General features: G+C 36.2%; 1 protein-coding gene and 1 long non-coding RNA gene across 2 annotated transcripts; both read right to left on the minus strand.

Moving 5' to 3' along the window:
- Positions 1 to 429: 429 nt before the first annotated feature.
- LOC139983828 (uncharacterized) lies at positions 430 to 12791 on the minus strand. The gene is made up of 7 exons (XM_071997642.1): positions 12398 to 12791; positions 11601 to 11939; positions 9424 to 9759; positions 8762 to 9046; positions 7603 to 7707; positions 7410 to 7434; positions 430 to 529 (listed from the first exon to the last, which is right to left on the minus strand). The coding sequence occupies exons 1-7, from the start codon at positions 12789 to 12791 to the stop codon at positions 487 to 489; spliced, it is 1527 nt and encodes a 508-aa protein (XP_071853743.1). The 3' UTR covers positions 430 to 486.
- On the minus strand, positions 5829 to 7304 carry LOC139982633 (uncharacterized). Its single transcript, XR_011798220.1, has 3 exons — positions 7094 to 7304; positions 6249 to 6351; positions 5829 to 6102 (listed from the first exon to the last, which is right to left on the minus strand). It is a non-coding gene; the product is annotated as an uncharacterized lncRNA (long non-coding RNA).
- Positions 12792 to 22407: the final 9616 nt, after the last annotated feature.

Genomic DNA, 22407 nt, shown 5'->3' on the forward strand with positions numbered 1-22407 from the left:
AGACTAGCATTTCAATCATTAAAGATACTGTACAAAAGGACAAGGCAAAAATCTAGAACATTTTGTGACAATAAAGTATCAGAAGCCTTATGGCCACATGCATGGATATTTGGATTTTAAAAACATAATGAAGTACAAGAAAACCAAAGTTCCATTGACTTAACACAAAGCAATACATATGACTTACCAAAGGTCTTTATGGTCCTTTGAGTAGTTGTTTTAAATGTTTTGTATCTGAATCTACACAAGATGTTTTCCCTCTCTTTCATCGGAATATGGAGGATTGTGAATGATGCAACAGTTGGAGAAGAAGAACTATGATTATGGCTAGCATATGACTCATTGAAATCATACTGTGTTGATATATTACGACCTATAATACTGATTATCCACTTAAGTCTGTCATAATCAGTAAATCCAATTATGGCTGCTTTGCATGTAACCTTAAGCTGGGTGTTCCTGGCCACATGTATATCACCATTTGCATCAAATCCGTTGATCTTTACTTCTATTGGTTGAAGATTTATTTCTGTGTTTGAGTAAAATATAAGGAAATGATTGATGTAACGTAAAATTGTTTGCCCCAGGCAAAGTTATTTTTCTATCATCTGCGCATGTTTATTTGAATACATCATATAAACTGTATATACGTTGTATAACTCGTCTTTTGACAGATAATTTAATATCAAGGAGAAGAAAAAATTAAATTACTGAGCAACTGAAAAGTTAGAAAACGAAATACAACCGCACCTTATCTAGATATTTTGTATGTGTTAAAGTAAACCACCTTCATTCCTACTGATACATGACGATACTCTTACCTATTGGATAAAATTCGTTAAAAGTACGACATGCAATTGAGTATTAAAATAGCATGACTGAATAAAAACCTGCAATCTCCAAGAAATAACTCTTTTTCTCTATTCCAGCTTCATCTGAGCAACTATACTTCCCTCTATGTTGATCATTGGTGGTTGCGATCCAAATAGAATTGTTCTCCCATATCTTAATAGTTTGGTCAAAAGCTGTTTTATTGGATATTGTCTCGCCATCATGCTTCCAAATGAATTTTTTCGATGCCTCGCGCCCACATTGTAATGTCACTGAGCTATTAATTATTCTCACTACGGTATCAGCAAGACATCCTTCAAGAAAACAATAAAATACTGTTATCAAAATAACAGTATCCACAGGCGTACTAACCCTCATTTCCTCAGTTTATACGAAAAGTTTCAAATAAAATGTTTGTTTAATATTATAGACAAAACTCCCTAGAGCTAGTTTTGGCAGAAATGCCGTTTATTTTGTGCTACTTCGGTCCTGCTTCAAATCAAAATCGATGAAAATGTTCATATTGCAAATCATTTTTGAAAATCATTGCCACCCTTGATCAGTTGTTCGAAAACACGTTCATTCTACCCAAGAGATAACAAAATAATAAGCTAGAATTGGTTATGCCTTATCGATTCCGGATAGCTTTGTGAATTACGATTACTTTCACTTTTTAAGATGACATACTCCATATAAAGTGTTCCCATATATTAGGAAAACTGCCGAAAAGCAACCGCAGACTACATCACATCTTTTTTTTGATGTGTTATCAAATAAAATATATTTGTTCTTAATTGCTTCGATGTCAGAGTACACAAATGGAAATATACGTGGTGCAAAAAAATGAGTCAATTAGACCACTTAAAGCCTCCCAGGAATAGCGTATGACAACTGTTCACTACTGTGTAAAGTGGTTTGTTAAAGTGACCGAAACTTCAGACTCTCATAGTGAAGAGATCTTCATTGTCATTATACGGAAACTTGAAAGTTCCATGAATGGCCAACGTGTCAGCTATCCAGTGATGGGTAGGTTTAAGCTAGTGAAAATTTTTAGGATATTAAAACCACATAAATTTGACGATTTAGTCTATAAGTCAATGGGGCAATGATACGGAGTATGCTACCCTATGCAGTACAGTACCTTTTATGATTTAGTGTGTTAGTCAATGGCGCAATTATATGCAGTGTTCCACCCTATATAGAACCTTTGTATGATTTAAAATGGTACTTCATGGCGCAATTATATATAGTATGCTACCCTACACAGTATCTTTTTTATGATTTAGTGTGTTGGTCAATGGGGCAGTTATATGGAGTATGCTGCCCTATACAATACCTTTTAATGATTTACTGTGTTAGTCAATCGAATAATTATATGTAGTATGCTACCCTATACAGAACCTTATTATGATTTAGTGTGGTATTCAATGGGACAGTTATATAGAGTATGATGCCCTATACAACAACTTTTTATGATTTAGTGTGTTAGTCAACGGGGTAATTATATGGAATATGCTACATTGGACGTTCACATTTCCCAACGTTGTGATCATTATCAATTCATTTCTGTGATCATTGTGAGACAATGAAAATATCTGAAGTAAGCACATGATACAGTTAGCACATCTCTCGCAAAAGCAACATTTTGACGGGCGTTTGCTATTTTATGTGGTGTTATGTGATTTAATAAACTATTAAATAATGCTAACAGTGTGTTTTAAGCGTAACTTGCCAATTTAGGCGTGGTCGTCATGAAGGCTGCTTTCAGAATATGTTATTTTAGTTATCAGCAGCATTTAGTTCAACGAACACCGAAAAAAAAAACATCTGCAACGTTCGCTTGTGTGTAGCTGTTGCATATTCATTTGCAATGCGCCATCGATTAACATAATTTCAGACAGTAGAAACAGTGATCTACGCTGGATCGAACCGGTTCAAACTGAAATTCAGCTTGAAATATTTACTAGTGTTTCGTTGCACCCACCTTCATGTTAAAGGAGAACTAAACACTAGCCTTTTCTGCGTAGAGAATACCGTTTTGCAGTACGCTCTTTTCGACATAAGCAACACGAATGTTTGCAAACTTTCTTTTGACCTTAAAAATCGATTTAATTGATACCAATGGCATTTGCAAGCAAGTTTTGTTTTAATTCCGACTTTTCGTGACGTAAGAGAGCCACATATCGCATTCCAACAGAAAAAGTGTTGTCAATTTCCAAAAAAAATAATTAGAATTGCACCAAGCAAAATGAAAGTAATATGCATGCGTTAGATAAAAAGGTTTGTTTATCATTCCTAAAGGACATGCTAACATTATGTCACGGATGTTTTTGTAGAGAGCAGTCGTTAAGGCCGTAAAGACTAGGACAGAGAGCGTATATGAGTTTCAATCTGCAATATAATTTTAAACACCAATAAAATTAATAAGAGTTAGATAGAAGCATTTGTCTATATAATCTGTGGAGTGTTTACATCTATTTCGTATCTGCTGCATATGGTTTCTTGTTTCATTCATGGCCTCGTCTTCACTCGGTCTCAATATCATTTCTCCTTTTGGCTTGTTCATTGCGATTATGTACAAAACATGTTCTCCTTTTTCTTCTAGCATGTCTCTATATGAGCGTTGGCTTTCGGCCTTGGTTTCACGCTCTCTTTCTTTCTCGTTTCAGCTTTTATTTCCTCTTACCCTCCCTTTCCAACGTCAGAATAGTAGACTCTTTAACCGCCTGTTGAAAATCTCCAAGATTGATATATTTTAGTCATTGAACATAATATGGCAAAAACATAAACAGGAAGTTAAGCATATGTAGTATGTGTTCTTTGTATATTCTGCATTATGAGGCATTTAATACTTAACACAAAAGTTCTTGAGTGCCTGACCCAGTTTATGAGGAATCCACTAAACCTATGAAATATCACTATAACAAGGGGGTGGGTTTGTAAGTGGGTTACGTATTCTTATTCCACTTCTAAAGTTCCTACGTCAGCCGATACTCATAGCTAGTACAGTAACTATACTGGTGTCACATGTAACATATTTACCGTGTATAACGAACACAACGTAGTAATGATTATCGAGTACCTTCGTCTGTGTATAACATTACGGATAACTACAAACAGTAAATGTATGTGAAATACAGCAGTTCATATCAGATATTGTGTTTTTCGAAACCTTATCTTTCTCAAAGCAAGACACAAATTAACTATAGTTTTAAGGTTTAAAGGTTCTGTAAAAATGATTTATTCTCCCATTCGTGAATCCTGCAAAAACATATGGTAGATTGTTGATTCTTTGTTATTGCCTTACACAGTTAATTCGTCCTTTTCCAGTGCCGCTAGAGCATAGACAGACGTTTTCAACTGGTATGTCCTACCAACCATTTGAAAGCTGGTGGCTTGAGCTATTAAAGCTTATTAGGGGATGATAAAGTATTGATTATTTAATTCTTCTCTGATTTTGTGTTGTCATGACCACTCACTGATGTTAAATGCATCGCTAAAGGACATTAAACTGCAGATCATATCAGAAATTGTGTTTTCCGAAACCTTACCTTTCTCGAAGCAAGACACAAAGTAACTATAATTCTAAGGTTTTAAGGTTCTGTAAAAATGATATATGCTCCCATTTTTGAATCATACAAAAACATATGGTAGATTGAAGAAGGAAAACAAAAACATAAATAAATACAAAACTCTGCGTTGGCTGAAGGGTAATGCCGTAATTAAAGTAGACCAATCAGATTACATGACATCAGAAAAAAGCTAGCCCTGCTCTGTGTATATCTCATAGACATTCCTTGAAGAATTTAATACAACTATTGCTCAGAATAACAACCTAACAGTCCCACTAATACTCGCTGATCCTGTTTGAACAAAATAAATAGAATAAAAGGTAAACCTTGTCACTATACGTAGAATAATTGGTCAAACGAACAGTCAGTGAAAACATGTTATTTCTTTAAAACTTTATCAACGTTCATAACGCTATGGTTTCTTCGAATATTAAAAATAACTCTGTACGTGGCGGTCACTTCTGTAGAAAAACAATACTAATAATCTCGTTTTACATATTTTTATGTTCAAAACTGAAAGTTTCATACAATAACCGTTATTACATTTGTTGTAGTAGGAAGTAAAGATAGCACGCTATTCCATAATGTCGCTGTTAACCATAGTACTCAAAAGTAATCTAGTTATTCATGGTTCTTCCTGTTACTATACACGTATATCATCTCAACTGTGTTGAAAGTACTTAAGTTACAATGACGTTTTCAATAGCAAAAAGTGCAAACATTTATTCCATTTATTGTTTTCAGTTTCAAAACATTAATAATAATCACTTGTTTTAAATTCAGTTTAATTTTATTTGTGCGACATATGGACGAAAGCCATGCAGATAAATATTAGGTGGACTTTCCCATCACGTGTTATCATCACTCAGTCTGCTCGCACAATGTTAATATATATTATTTTGCACATAACTATTTAGAATGTAAAGGGAAGTCTTCTGTAAAGCCTATATACTGACTTAACAACACAGAAGACTTCCAAACAGAAAAATAAGAGAAAGGAGGGAGAAAAAAAGATAATAGTATGTACAAGTGTCAGCTACATTTGAACCATAATTAATAAGGAGTAATAATCTATTAATAAGGCAGGGGAGAATCGAGAGTTAAGCCATTCAAAATAGGCTCTTATCAATCAACCATATCTTTGAGTAGGAAATATATAGATATTAGGATGTGGTTGTCAACTAACTGAATGGCTTACTCAGCTATAACATGGGTTGATACGTACTGATTATTTATTCTCAGAATGAATGTTATGGAATATGCAGAAAAGAATTAAATACATTTTACCTCCGTTGGCTTCTTCTAAGTCATATACTCATTATTCATAGACTTTATGTGGTGGTTTCATGTCACATTTGATGATTGCATAAAACAATTATAAATGTAGTGATGATAGAACCCACCCCCTCCCCCCCCCGATTTTTTTAAATAGGTCACTTTAGGCTGATGAAATGTCACTTTACTGTCATGTCGATAAAAGATTTAAAAAAAAAACTTATATTACAAAAATAAAAATAGAAACGAAGATAAAGATTGATTTCAAACGGACGACAAGATATTATTGATCAGTTTGGTATGACTTTGCATTATTATCTACAGTGGAAACATCAATATAATCATTGTTGTTACCATCCTCTGAGGCCAAAACGAAATAATTAGGTTCCTCGGGATCTTCTCCATCGTCCGAGCATCCACTTGCCTACAATAGAAAGGGATTACAGAAAGGGTAAGCACATTAAAACTCACAACTTTAAGTAACTGACGGTATAGAATAAGAAAGGTGATAACAGAAAGAAAGCTATATGTAGTAGCTATTTGTTAAGTGTTTTGTTTGTTTAACTTTACCTGCTTCATATTCTTAAGAAACGTCACGAAAGTGTTTCGAAGTCTCCCGAAAGACGGCCTCTCTTCAATGGATGAATTTCAAGTGGAGAGCAATACGCCAAATCTGTGTGTGGAAATTAAGTTGATGAATTAATTCCGTAACATAATATACATCCCCATCAACTGTGGATTGTTACATATGAGGTAATTGTTGTTACCTACTAACAACATTTGAAAGTAACACGTGTTGTACGAAACTGAACTTTAGGCAAACAGGTAGGATATCGTATATGCACACTGACATATCTGTGTATTTACTGTTTTCTTGTGCGTCTTCTTAAAAATTATCTATGTGCATGTGTATGTATATGTGTAAGTGTATTTGTATGTGTTTGCATATGGTTATAGGTATGGGTATGTATATGGGTAAGTGTATTTGTATGTGTATGTATATGGTTATGGGTATGGTTATGGGTACATAACTTCATATCTCCTCAGTCAAAATTGAAACCGTCTTCAATCCAAAGTCAAACCAATAAAGTGAAAATAAAGGTAAAAACAAAACCAACAACGTAACAGTTTGCTCTCGGCCTGCAATTATAATGTCCGACTTTATTCAAGTTCACCTATGATACAAACAGCACCATTACAATTATCAATATCTTGATAAAGCAATATAAAAATTCCTTTGTAAATTTCACCATATTTCTTGGTGTACATCCTTTTTCATTAATCCAAACAATTTGTCCTCTGGAATATCATTTTATGTGCTTTTTGTCTGTCATTAAATAGCGAACCTGCCTTTTGTATGGTGTGATGTTAGTTTGCACGTTAGTTAGAAAACACTTCATAACATTGATACTCACAATCCTCCTGGACACCCTAGTGGATGATCAAGGTTGTCTTTGTGACTCAGTTTCTTTTCAATATCTTGACAAGTCAAACCTCCAAAAGGGGTATCACCTTACCATTGAACAGGAAAAAGAAATATATACAATTCCTGATAGACAGTTACACATAGTTAAAGATGTAGATAAGGCTTAAACTGTAATTCCTTCCAAAAGTGTGTAATCTATCATATAATATAGAGGAATTTATGTAAGAAAGTCTACAGCAGGGCTAGCTGGTACAAAACGAAAGTATACTTATTTTCATAAACTATGTATATCAATAAACACTCACCTGGTGACGTTATTACACTGACATGCTGTAGAGAGAAACAACAGGGTGGATGATTAATGGAATTAATTTGTACTTTAGCTGGACTAGAATTATGACATTTTTCCATGAGATATGTTAACCTTTATGTAATGCATTTATGTGATGTGTTGAAAAATACAATGTTATTCATATAAAATATCAAATGATAGCTTACCGGTATTTTGTTCCCAAAGTGCGAATATGAAAACTGCTAGAATGAAAATAGCTGCGAGAATGATATATATGTCATTCCTAGAAGAACCTGTCTCTGGTTTGGTATCTGCATCAAACCGTTAAAAACAGATGACATTTGTAAGGTATCACCAGGTATGTCCAAATGGTATTTCAAAGTTCCGGTTGTTACTATAACATACCGATAATTGAGTTGTTGTTTATGAGCTATTGTCACCTAGCATTTCGTAATATTTGCAGCACAATAGTATGTTATTACATGCTTTTCATTTCATTCTATTTATTGTTTCTTTTCACAACAACGTACAAGTATACACGATAACATACACATATACACGTTAACAGAACATGAAATGAAAAGGAAAGTAGGCTCAAAACACCTGTTGGTCTTGGGGAGAGCACAGTGCCCGAAAGAAATACATACCTTACAAAACAAACCAAAACAGCTACGTAATTTAACTAGATCACTCTTTTCATCCATTCCCCGTCCCCACCCCACCCCTTTTCAACCCTACATTCGTCGTAACGTCGTAAAATATTTCTAAAGAATTCACAGAAGGTTATATTCGTTAAATTATTTGACTGGATTAGTTATTTCAAACTTTGAAAGTGATAATGATTAGTACAAGGTATATAAAAAAAAAATCACCAATTAGCAGATCAGATCAGGAAAGAAAATAATAATAATAGTGAATCGATTGTTCCGACATAATATGAATAAGAGTGTTATAGAAAAATACTGAATAACTTCAATGTAGTTCTAATGAGAGAGAATATTAATAAAGAGAAGGCGGCTGTCAATAGTACACAAAATCCTAAAGTTGGAAGAATGCGACGAAGTATGCTGATGACAATGCAAAGGCAAACACGAAAAGAATATGAACAGGTAAAGTTAAGAACAATGTGAAGAACAATCCGAAGAAGTAGCCCAAGATAAAGAAAAATGCAACGAAGAATTCGGAGAAGAATGCAAAGGAGGAAAAAATACGTAAAACAAAGGAAAAGAATTAGAACAAGAAAAAACTCGGAAAGGTATATGTAAATCTTTCCATTAATGAAATAAGTGGATAGTACATGCAAGATATGAGAAAGAAGAAGAAAGTACAAGAAATCAATAAAGTGAAAATTATTAATAATCTCACCAGAGACTTCAAAAGATATTATTTGGTAGTAAAGTTGGTTGTAAGGACCTTCTAGGACACACGCGACACTCCCTGTTCCTTTAGTAGGCGAGAATATCAATATTGATGAAGATTCCTCAAAGGTTACCATTGGGAAGGTGGTGTGTATAACTTTCCAGGTTATATTTATTGGCACGTTTTGTAACAAGAAACTGCACATTACATAGTACGTTCCCTGTTCTCTGATGATGTATATGGACCTGTTGTCCTCCATCTCATTAATAGATAGTGTAACGTCGACAAAATCTGAATATGTAATAAAATGGAATAAACAAGTTAAGAATAAGGCTTATTATAAGACTTATGGGAGACTTGAAAAACAAAACACGACAGTTTCTAACGAGCATTCTACAAAATAAAGGGATGAAAAATTTAGTTACATTTAAGAACTTACCAAATGTTTCAAAGCTCCGTCGAATAGCTGTTGTCGTACCAAACATTGTGTCAGTTACTTCACATGCGATATATCCTTTTTCCTCTGATGGGGAATATATCGCAGAGAAAGATTCCCCAGTAAGTGTAGACGAGAAGATATTATTGGTAGTCAGAGTAACGTTTAAGTTCGTGAAATTTAGGTTTGATGTGATATTTGATGTAGATGACATATTTCATGAATATCTTACCAAAGGTTTGGAAGCTCCTCCAAATTGTCGCAGTAGTAGCAAATGTTTTATCTGTAACTGTGCATTCGATGAACTCTCTTACTTCTTGTGGTGAGTACGTTACTGAGTACACTGCCACAGAAAATCTGGTAGGGGAACCTAGATGAGCGTCTGTGTCAGTAAAATTGCGCTCTGAATGGAAGTCGGATGTACTATTAACTCTCCATGCAAGGTTATCATGAAAAGGTAGTTTAGTTATGTTAGCGGCGCACGTAACCATGGCCATAGTCTTCCTAGGTATTTTATCCATAGCGGCGATTCCGTTGACCTCTACTTCGACCGGTTGGAGTACAAGTTCTAAGAATCAAAGAAGACCAATATATATACATAGGCGTACGGGACCATTTCAGTTTGGGGGGGGGCAGAACTTTTTGTGCCCGAAAGTTCCCGTGACACTATCTAAGCGGAGCCCCACCATCGGTTGGCGCGTAGCGTTCAAGAAAATTTTTGGCAAACAATGCCTCTCAGATTGCCAGAAACGGCACTTCTGATGCCTTGCAAGTTGCATCTAAACATTCTTCATTTTATAATCTCACGTTTTAGAAATTTACACTTCCTCAAAAATTTGGTAAATTAGAAGAAGAAAAAATGGTAACATCACTTTGAAGGTGAAAAATGGGACAGTATATTTTTTAAGCTCCTATTTAGTTACCTTATTTATTATTTTAACACAGTACTCAGCTACCACCAGAAAAACATAATGTCGCTGTGTCGGGTGAGACTGCAATTTGTCTCACAAAAAAGTATAAAATATAACAAAGAATATGATAAACCTGTACTTTGGTACATTAGTTGCTAATGTAGGAATCTTCCGAATAAGATTTGTTTTCCTGTTAATATCTTAACAAATTTTTTCTATTTGAAATAGCTTTGAGTTTGACCCACAGAAATTCATTAAAAGTCACGGACTTAGTCAGGATTTGCAAAGTTGTATGCACGACTATCTGAGCGGAGCGCCCCTTCAGTTGGCGCGGAGCGTACTAGAAATGTTTTGGTTTTAAAAACCCCTCAGATGGCCGGAAACGGCCCTTCCCGAGTGTTCATTCTGGTTCCCTGGCCTCTTGCTAACTTGAGGCACCTCAATTTGTATGTGAAAAAAAGGCATATTTTTATATGCACGACTATCTGAGCGGAGCGCCACCATCGGTTGGCGCGGAGCGTACTAGAAAATTTTAGGTTTTACAAACCCCTCAGATGGCCGGAAACGGCCCTTCCCGAGTGTTCATTCTGGTTCACTGGCCTCTTGCTAACTTGAGGCACCACAATTTGTATGTGAAAAAAAGGCATATTTTTATATGCACGACTATCTGAGCGGAGCGCCACCATCAGTTGGCGCGGAGCGTACTAGAAAATTGTTGGTTTTACAAACCCCTCAGATGGCCGGAAACGGCCTTCCCGAGTGTTCATTCTGGTTCCCTGGCCTCTTGCTAACTTGAGACACCTCAATTTGTATGTAAAAAAATGGCATATTTTTAACCTGAGGAAAAGTTGGGGGGGGGGGGCACGTGCCCCCGGTTCCGCCGCCCTTGGTCCAGGTATACAATTGACTAGTTAGAAAAAAAATTGATCGTGCAAAAAGCGTAGTAGCCCAGATGAACTGCGCTTACGGTGGTGTTACACGGAAATATTCGGGCATCATGATGCTAAATAAAGAAAATCATGGAATTCGGGCAAGCTACTGCATATTTATATAAATATATATATATATATATATATATATATATATATATATATATATGTATATATATATATTTCCAGAGGACAAGAAATTCGGGCAAAAGTCCTGAAAAATTCGGGCAGCCTAAGAGGAGAAAAAAAAATATGTATATATATAATTTTTTTTTCTCCTCTTAGGCTGCCCGAATTTTTCAGGACTTTTGCCCGAATTTCTTGTCCTCTGGAAATTGGGGGGGGCAGTCTGCCCCCTGCCCCCCCCCCCCGCCTCGTACGCCTATGTATATATATGAATAACAGGTTATACGTTTGTCATCATTTGCAGACATGATATGCATCTAATGACTGAGTTTTGACTCAAACGATTATACCTCTATTAGACTAGGAGTTGAAATGAAGAGGTGTATTTTCATCGACAGTGTGGGAACGGAGAACAAAGTCGTTACTGTGTTAGAAAAGCTTACCATAAGTAGAAATTTTCAGTATGAACTTGCCAACGACTTCGGCTCCAAACCATGCGCAACAGACCAGTGTTTCATCCTGTTCTGGTTGATAATATATTGTCGAGGTTGAATTGAATCTCTCGTCCAAACTTGTGGTGTCGGTATTACCGTTGTCGTTAACAATGCAGTCTTTCTCTGACGTTTGGTCAGAACTCAAAGCTTGGCGACTCCAGGTTATATTTGCAGCCGGTATTGAGTTGAGCGCACGGCAGGTGATTGTGAAGTTATTTCCCTTAGCAAGCCAAACTAACTCGGTCTTGTATTCTTTCCCATTAATTGACAAACTCACGTCAGGTGGCACTAGGTTGGAAAAAAATGTATCATATATCTTTAACCGTGTACCAATAAATATACCAATAGACTTTGCACATTTAATGGATGTAAATTTAGTCTCCGTCATTGTGTACAGTTTGGAGAAAAAGAACATATTTACCGTTATTAATACCTATGTATAATTATTTGACGATAAAATACAATGCCGTCTTTCATCAGTAACGTTTGACGTGATATGTGGTTGCATATTTAATAAATTATATTTAAGTAATTCAGCATTAGGACTCGGTTGGCTAAAGTCTTGTATGGTTTTGTAGTTCTTATTTTATTTCTGCTGAAAGGTAAACAAGTAACTTTTATTCTACCAATTAGATAAAAACCAAACTATGCATATTGATATATTTATGAGCTTGCAGGATTTTACACGAAGAACTGCAATATCTCCATGAAAAAAATGATATCAAAGAGTATGAAACTTTACAAACCTTTAATCTGGAGCAAAACCTTTTCCTTCTTCTTCTCGTCAAGCCAACACGTATATATCCCTGCGTGTCCTGTACTAACAGGATTTATGATCAGAGAATTGTTTTCATCTACATGTACGCTGTTGTTCATTAGTTTTTGGAATTCTTCTTCTGCATATATTGTATTGTTCAATTCCTGTGCGAATCGTTCTTGGTTATGGAATATCAAATGACCCTCGTATTTCCATTCTTTTAGAGCCGCTTCATTAGCTGTACAGTTGAATATCACTTTATCGCCTGGTTTGCTGTCAATACTTATATCAATGCTATCTCCTGGTGATATTTTGATCATGAAATAAATCGTTATGGAAACAATAAGAATTATTTTATAATGGCGCAACGAATATGCTGCCATTCTTTCTTGATTTATCCTAGACAGAAAAAACAAGTGAACTGTCATGAGAGAATATGAAGATTGACATTTTTTTTCGAACGTCATTTGATATAGTTGTCTTGTGGGTTCATTGCCATTAACGGTGTTTTGTTTAGATCATCAGTGTAAATATTTATAATTAACTGCTACATAAGAACCTTAGCGTTGTAAAATTAGCTTTCATGTCACATGAAATGTAACGATGAAGAGCAAATGGATCGTGACTATCGATTGAGACTTTCAATTTCGATTTCGACTGTTAAACAATTATTAATAAACATTCAGGGAGGACATGACTAAATTTTCTTCTGTTTCCCCCCCCCTCCTTCTCCCCTTGTCCCTCCCATCACTCCTCTTCTCATAGCTCTCTTCCAGCCGTTTTTTCTCCACACCTTTCTGTCTTTGTCCTCCTCCAGTTTATTCCCCACCCCTTCCCTTAATCCTCTCTTTGTCCCTCCACTGTTTATCTCCTACCTCTCCTCTTCCCCTGTTGGTTTCTTTCTTTTTTCTCCCCATCCATTGTCTACTAATTCCCTTACATCTATCTCTTTGTGTTCACCATGCTCATTAACCCGTCTGTATTCTGTGCGTGATATTTTGATCATGAAATAAATCGTTATGGAAACAATAAGAATTATTTTATAATGGCGCAACGAATATGCTGCCATTCTTCTCGATATCTCGATTTATATCTTAGACAGAAAAACAAGTGAACTGTCATGAGAGAATATGAAGATTGGCATTTTTTTCAAACGTCATTTGATATAGTTGTCTTGGGGGTTAAGTGTCATTAACGGTGTTTTGTTTAGATCATTAGTGTAAATATTTATAATTAACTGCCATATAAAAACCTCAGCGATGTAAATTTAGCTTTCATGTCACAAAGGGATTGTCACTATCGATTGAGACTTTCAATTTCGATACTTTTAACAATTATTAATAAACATTCAGGAAGGACATGACTAACTTTTCTTCTGTTTTCCCCTCCTTCTCCCCTTGTCCCCACCCCCCTTCACTCCTCTTCTCAAAGCCCTCTTCCACCCTTTTTTCTCCTCACCTTTCTGTCTTTGTCCTCCTCCAGTTTATTCCCTACCCCCTTTCTTTAATCCTCTCTTTGACCCTTCACTGTTGATCTCCTACCTCTCCTCCTCCCCTGTTGGTTTCTCTTTTTTTTTCTACCCATCCCTTGTCTGCTAATTCCCTTACATCTATCTCTTTGTGTTCACCATGCTCATTAACCCGTCTGTATTCTGTGCGTGTTTTTGTCCATCTGTTACTGTCACTTGTCATTTAGCCTTTGCAGAAGATCCTGCTAGGATCGAAACGTCAAGCCAACTTACTTTTACACAATAATAAATGATATTCGAAAACGAAAGTTTCATCAGAATTTCTTTAAACATTTTTACATCATTTCCATTTGACATAGTTATGACACTTATATCGCTAGTTGCACACATTATTATATTGGTGGTGTTATCCTGTACTAGTATGTAAGATACTGTATTTGACATACGTAAGCTCTTTTGAGTCCCTTAGAGTTACCCTGCTGCAGGTTCTCAAGTTATTATTCAGGTTCTCAAGAAATTATTTTTGAAGTAATCACCCAATGTACATGGCTCACTCAGTTTGTACATAATAATAAGAGACAACCGTTAATCAGTATCAAATAGAGTGTTTCTAAAACCGAAACACATGTTAGTATATGCCACTCTGTACCCAATGTACATGGCTTGATCATGTTTGTATACTGTGTATAAGAGACAACCGTTAATCAGTATAAACTGAAGTGTGTTATAACACCTTAACGGATGTTATACCTGTCAGCAGATGCTACCTTGCCCAATGTACATGGCTTGCGCAGTTTGTACATAATAATAATAAGAGACAATCGTTAATCAGTATAAACTAAAGTGTGTTTTAAAACCGTTACACATGTGAGACCTGTAAGAATATGCTACTCTGTACCCAATGTACATGGCTTGACCAGTTTGTATACTGTGAATAAGAGACCAACCGTTAATCAGTATAAACTAAAGTGTGTTTTGAAACCGTAACACAAGTTAGACCTGTCAGCAGTTACACATGTTAAGATATTATAACACACATAAGTTTTAACTCAACGCGTAATCACCGTTACCAGGTTTTCGTTAATAAAGCCATGAGAATCGGATGACGTGGTCTAAATCTACATCTTCCTGCAAACCAATCATATTTGATTCCTAGACTCTCTACACGCATGTAGGCGGAGCTTACATGAGGACCTCCCATGAGTGATGTAAAAATGCGTAGTAATAGATTTTGGAGTGATCTTGATCCAACCAATTACAACACTTCGAAATTTCCATCCCCGGAGACTTATAAATTCTGTATTATTTAATCGTAAGGTCTCATAATGATTTATCGTAAGTAGGAGTCTTCTATATTCTAACCTTGTTGAACGTTTTCAGTTTACAGTTTAATTTTAAGTTAAGTTGATAGAAGTAAAGGAGATTATACGCCTACGGAAATTATCAGGCACGTTTCCATCGTTTAAGTAAGGTCGCGATTCTGTAATAATGAAAGGGCCTAACTTTTAATCAGATTGTACAACACTTTTATATTTTGAGGTAATTGTATTGATAAATGACAATTTCATTCATTCTGATATAGTAAATAGTTGCAGTCATAACGTTTAAACAGTGCAGTATTAGATAGACGGGTTGGGGATTCTCGAAATAGCCAGTTTGTAACTGAAAAGGTGTGTGCGGGTGTTTCGGGCGGGTGGAGGGGTGAGAGGGTGGGGCATATTCCAAATACCCAGATTTATGTAGGTTGGGACTGAAGTTTAACGGAAAGGTGTGAAACGAACGAATGGGTTTTATACAGGAGGGTTGTTGCCCTTGGGTCGTTAAATGTGATTCCCAAAGAGGGAGGGGGCGGGGGTTAGGAGTCCGCACTCCCCCCAAAATGACAATTTTATTTTAATAATCAGCCAAGGGACGATGGACGTTGGGGGATACCACACCACTTTGCGCACGCCATTGAATTGTCGTTTAGTAGGATCTTACTTGCACCGAATAATTGCGTTTTTAATTCGTGCGTAATATAAGACTACTTTTACAGTATTGTATGTTGTATACTAAACGATGGAATCGTGCTATGGATATCCTCTTCATTGCCTTCGGTTTGATGAGAATATCTTCTGAAATTACGGGAAGAGCTTTACAGTATCATATCGTTTGTGCTAAAAATAACATTGTAGACCTAATTAATTTAGTGGTCGAATTTTTAATTAGTGGAGTTCTATATGCAGGCGAATAAACAACGTGACTACCCATAAAGAAAACAGACAAATACAATTAGTATAAATACGGCATTATAGCTGTTTCGGCTTATTTGAAAAATTATTTGAGATAATATTTCTCGATCTACTTTAAAATGACATCCTCAATGACAGCGTACAACACCTCATTAAAGTACTTACAAACAAACACATTAAATCTAACCTGAAACGAAAGAACTCGAGAAGTACTCATTAAAAACGATAACAGTTTTCAATCATTGATACAGTTCATTCAATATCTAACATTTACTCTTACAAAATCAAACTATCTTCTATCAAAATGAAACAATTTGAAGAGGCATCTGCAATGTCAGCTTTGAGTATATATACAATTTTTCCTTATTACACTTCAAAATTAATAAAGAACAACTTCTATCTATTCATCTAAATATTAAAATAACACGAAGAGATACCTAGGAGATCTCAACCGGCCTGCTATTAGTTAATTAAATTCCATGTCATTACAGAGGAGAGAGATAGAGCGAAATACATAACACTTGAAAGTACTCAAGTTAATTTCATATTAATTAACATAATATTAATTGGCCATTCATACTTGCTGAGTACACTCTAAAAACAAAAGAGTGAACTTTTCACTCTTTTCACGGAGTGAAAAAAATTTAACTCCAAAGGAGCGGAAATTCACTCCATTAGACAACAGAAATCTTCGTATTTCAAAGCTAAAGTACTTAATATTCACTCTTTACAAAGGAGTGAAGAAATGAGCCAATCAAATGCTAAGAACGCTCACTCTTACTTTGGAGTGAAGGATCAACCAATCAGTCAGTACGCGTTTCTTCGAATACAGAAATATTTGTAGTTACGCCATGTTTTTACTCGTTTGCCTTCGCTCGTTCTTGTCGTTTTACATCTTAAAACATGTCAGTTTCGCAGTGGCTTGAAGAAAGCGGATTTGGACGTGATGGTATTCAGTTGTTTGGAGGTAAGGTTAACAAGCAAATGTTGAAAGAACGTGAAATTATATAGAATTTAGAAGGTTGCCATGGCCGCAGGTCGTCGTTGCCTACAGTCGATTGGCTAGGCTCTTAAACGTTACGCTTAACAGTGTAGCGGAAACATTTAACATTAGGCTTGGTACCATACACATTAACACATTGGCTAGTTGTTTGGAGGCACAGGCACTCGTAACGTTATGTAGGTGTCTAGTATATAAACACGCCTACATAACGTTACGAGTGCCTGTGTTCGGAGGTAAGGCCTATGCCTAAGGCTAATGTTAGGCCTATGAGTAATGGGCCAGAAGTTAATGCAGCTAAGGTCCAGGAATTGTTTTTTCTTAATGAACGTTTTCCTTTATGATTCTTTGTTATTTCACGTATCAAGATGTAACGTCACAAACTGAAACAGAGACAGCAGAATTACCAGGTTGTTTTTGGATACAATTATTCACAGGTGGAAAATTCGGAATAAGGGGAAATTTCCTGAAAGAAAATTACAAAATAATAGTAGAAACAATCAACTTCGGACGACAAACAATTGCAATGTTCAATCATAACTATCATGAATAGCAATAGCTAATAATATATATGTATGTCCCTCTTTACAAAGTTCACTAGGTCTATATCAATTTAACCTCAATATACGGGAGAAAAATACTACATGGCATTAAGGTTAAATAGCATTTACAGTACAAACAGCAATGAGTAATACTGTAGAAAACCAGTCAGAGCCTTAAAGGAATACCAATTTTAAACAACATTGCCTTTTACCAGTTAATACAACAAAGTTGAACCACTTTCACTATTTATTTCACAAGGGAATGCAAATATGGACAGAAAATACAATTAAACTTGAACTGTGTTGGATTATCCGAATGATTGATTACAATTCAGGTATGTTTATGGTCCTACGCAGCTGAGAAAGAAACTTATGCCAAAAGATTGCATGACCTTCTAACCCCTTAAAAGCGAATATCCGAAGAGAGTTACAAATGCCTATACACAGTGTATGGACATAGCAAATGAAACACCCTCCAAAGCAAACACAAGATTCATCTACTTTAAGATGGGTACTATCTGTGATGTTAAGTAACTTCATTCATAGTACAGACAGCAATGAGTAATAATGTAGAAAACCAGTCAGGGTCTGAAAGGAATATCAATAATTAACAACGTTGCCCTTTACCAGTTAATTATACGACAAAGATGTATCCCCTTTCACTATTTAATTCACAAGGGAATACAAAATTAATATGGACAGAAAATAGAATTAATCTATCAACTGTGTTGGAAAATCTGAATGATTGCTTACAACAGGGATGTTAATGGTCCTATGCAGCAGAGAGAGAAACTTATGCCAAAAGATTGATTGAACTTCTAACCCCTAAAAGGGAATATCATAAGAGCGTTATATATGACTACACACAGTGTATTGTTCTGTAGTGCAGTACCAAAGGTAAGGACCATTTGTTGTGTTTGGTGTAAAGGTTATTACCCTTCCTGCTTCAACTGTTGGATAGTTTTTAATAGACAAAATTGATAGTGATGTAAAGACGTTATTTTGTCAACTAAAGTGTACCACAGAATTATAAACTAAAAAAATCTCTCCATTATATCCATAACCACACATTTTTAACTGGGTAATAATGATTTGAAATAACTTTGTCGTTTCAGGTAGGCTGTGTGCACCAACGTTGGCCAATTTGTTAAGGAGAAGCCCCTGAAGTGTACCCAACCTTTTCTGCTGGGCCAAGGTCCAGACAGGAGGCCAACCCAATTCGTTTTGATTCAACAAGCTCACCAGTTTGGGACTCCATCACAGTTGCAATTGGCAGGATTTTTAAATTTCATTTGTTTTAATATTCATTTTGCCATTCCATTAACAACATTTTACAATTATATTTTTGAAGGGCTAATATTTAAGGTGCATAGTAAGACCAGATAAGGTAAGTCCAAAAGTTAGGTCTCTGAATGTTTCTCTGGCAAATGTGTGAGCATTCATAGATTCAAAGATTAAAGGTATGTAGACAGGTAGCTATTACTTCAGTTGAAATATCATAACCCCCCCCAAGAAAAAAAAAATAAAAGTAAAGTATATATATATATATATATATATATACTTTTTTTGGGGGGGTGGTTTATGATATTTCAACTGAAGTTATGACATTTTGCTATCAAATTTTGTCAGCTTAAAATTAAAGTGGATATTACTTGAAAAGTGCAGCTGCTATTTTGACTTTTTCAGAGACCATCTTACTCAGAATTTCATACACTTCTGCAGGGTTCGCAGGTTTCTTCCGGGGGTGGAAAAAACCGCGGAATAAACCGCGGTTTTTTCCACCCGGAAGAAATAGGTTTCTTCCAGTTTCTTCCGGACAAAATGGAAGAAACTCATATTTTGGGGAAAAACTGTTGATATAGTTTCATAACAACCTGCAATGATTTCTAACTATGTAATAAATGGACAAGAAACACTATAGTGTCATCTAGGTAGTCTATATCTAAGTTTGGAGCACATGACCTGCTTCCGGCATATACTGTACACAATATAGTATTAGGCTACTAGCATCGGACAATTCAGGGAACAACTATGGGCAAGCAATATTTTGCAGACCAGAATGGTCCTGATTATAGCCCAGTTCTTAGATAAAAACTAGTTTCTGAGTGGAGGGCAAGTGTTCCCTGGAAACTAGTGTAGGCCTACTAAAATGCACACTTATTACTACGATTTCATTGACCACTATGGCCATATTTTGTGGAGATTGAACTCAAGACATGAGGGTTACAGATTCGACTGGAAGTTGTAGTGTGAAATGAGGGCTGGCTCGTGGCCAGCTGTGTTTAAAGGGTGTGAAGACTCGCCCAAAAAGAAACGTCTAATGCCGGTAATCTGACCTAGTTTTGAATTAGGTGTAACAGAAGTGTTCAACACTACCATCGATTGCAGAAAATACACACACAGCTTGCTACCATCAGTAATTATACACTAGTATAGTCAGTACATACAGCTGCAGTCAATACCCACAGCACAGTGTATACAAACAATGCAGCGATGGACAACTCAGGTCCAGCTAAAAATAAATAGGTATCACGTTTCATTACTGTACTGTCTGCATTTTGTAGCGACACGAACAAAATGTCACTTGCAAGCAACGGAAAGTTAACTTTTTCAGAGGGCCGTTTGGGGCGAGTCTTCCATGCCTTTAATTGTGGATGTTTGTTCTTTTTGCTGTTGGGATGACAAGTCCTCCTGTTAACTACAAGTTGTAATTTAGGGAGTTGCAGAAATTAAACTGTTGCCTAAATCTAACAGATATTGTTCGGCTATTTTCTTGGTGTTCATTGTATTAAATCCTCAGTTCATGGGCCAATCCAGGTTAATCATTCAGACAGTATGGCCAGTTATGCAATTCTGGTTGATGGGGGGGGGGGGGGGGTTGCGAGATGATAAGTAGTCCTTCAATATTGTGATTTATAAGCAAACATCTTTTGGTGTAGAAAAACAACCCAATATTAAAATCAAAACAAAAATATCATATTTTGATGGTTTCAATGGTATGCATTTCAGTCAGATGATGGTAAACTATTTGTCTCTTTATCATGTATGTGGGTTGTGCTGCTTAAGAGCCAATTTTCACAGTTTCTTCCGGTTTCTTCCAGTTTCTTCCGGAAGAAACTGGAAGAAACCTGGAAGAAACAGGTTTCTTCCAGTTTCTTCCACGTCCCCGGAAGAAATAGGTTTCTTCCGGAAGAAACCGAACCCTGCACTTCCGTATGAATGGGAACTTTGACCTTTCTGTTTACCTTTAAATTCCAACTTTGGTTATTCTTTATTAACAAGTTTGATAGTTTTAAGAAGCATATGAAGGTATGTTTTATTCATTACGTACTGCTATGTTAGTAATTAAATGGTTTAATTTAACCTTTAATGAATGATACATTCTTTGTAAAGGAATTATTCAATAGCATATTATGAACTCAAAATTTAGACTACTTGACTAACTTTCTATTTTGATATATTTTTCATTCATCTTTATTACTTTGCATGGTACCAATTAGAGCGGGAGCCCAGAGGGTTTGGTTAGCTGGGAAGGTAACCAATTGCCTTGTACGTCACAATGTTCACAGTGCATTCCTGTATATGAAACCAGACGACTGGCAAACCGGCTGTGGTGGGTGTGGCTGGGAGAGCAATTTTAAAGTCACCTAATAGCTAACCTAGATCAGCTTTCATGGTAACCACATCAAAGTAAGTACAATGTGTCAGGTACAGTATGGCCCCAAGAGCAACAAATGGCCATCGCCAGTAATTATTGGTGGTGGGGTACCCCTGCCAGTCATCAATAATTGACCCCTCACGGCTGACCTAGGTCAGCTCACGAGGTAACCAATTGAAACCTACTGGAAAATGATGGTTAGGACTTCAGATACAAGGGATGGGCATTGCCAGTGATTTTTATTGGTGGGGTACCCCTGCCAGTACACCCCCAAAATGCCCCTCCTCTCATTGACCTAGGTCAGCTCATGAAGTAACCAGTTGAAAACTACTGGAAAATGATTGGCAGGACTATATATGTAAGGGATGGGCATTTCCAGTAATTTATATTAGTGGGGTACTCCTGCCAGTAGACCCCCAAAATGCCCATCCCCCTCTCATTGACCTAGGTCAGCTCATGATGTAACCAGTTGAAACCTACTGGAAAATGATAGGTATCACTTCATATGTAAGGGATGGGCATTTCCAGTAATGTATATTAGTTGGGTAACCCTGCCAGTAGACCCCCAAAATGCCTATCCCCCTCATTGACCTAGGTGAGCTCATGATGTAACCAGTTGAAACCTACTGGAAAATGATAGGTAGGACTCCAGATTTAAGGAGAGTCATTTCCAGTAATTTCCACTGGTGGGGTACCCCTGTCCATTGTCCCAATTGTCAATTGTACTAAAAACAGTGAACAAATTAAAGTTTACCTCTAATAATAGGTCTTCATATAAAGTTATCACACATACTGACATAGGGGAGGGTTATAAAAAGTCATAACTTCTTTCTTTCATGGCATGGAATTTTTTATTCACAGCGGTTATCGAGAGGTCAAAGTCAATGATCAGAGTTTATATATAGTCCTCTCAAAGAAACCAAGTTTCAGGTCATAGGTCGTAGATTATTGTTTTATGGTTTTTCACAAAAAATGTCCCCATGCTAAAAGAAATTGGAATGGCAACAAAAATCACAAACAGTGAATCATTCACCAGATTAATATATTTTTCCTTGACCCCTGGAAACAGGCTGGTGACACTGGCATGGACCACGTGTTTC

Source organism: Apostichopus japonicus, chromosome 16 (assembly GCF_037975245.1).
Source record: "Apostichopus japonicus isolate 1M-3 chromosome 16, ASM3797524v1, whole genome shotgun sequence".
Taxonomy (NCBI): domain Eukaryota; kingdom Metazoa; phylum Echinodermata; class Holothuroidea; order Aspidochirotida; family Stichopodidae; genus Apostichopus; species Apostichopus japonicus.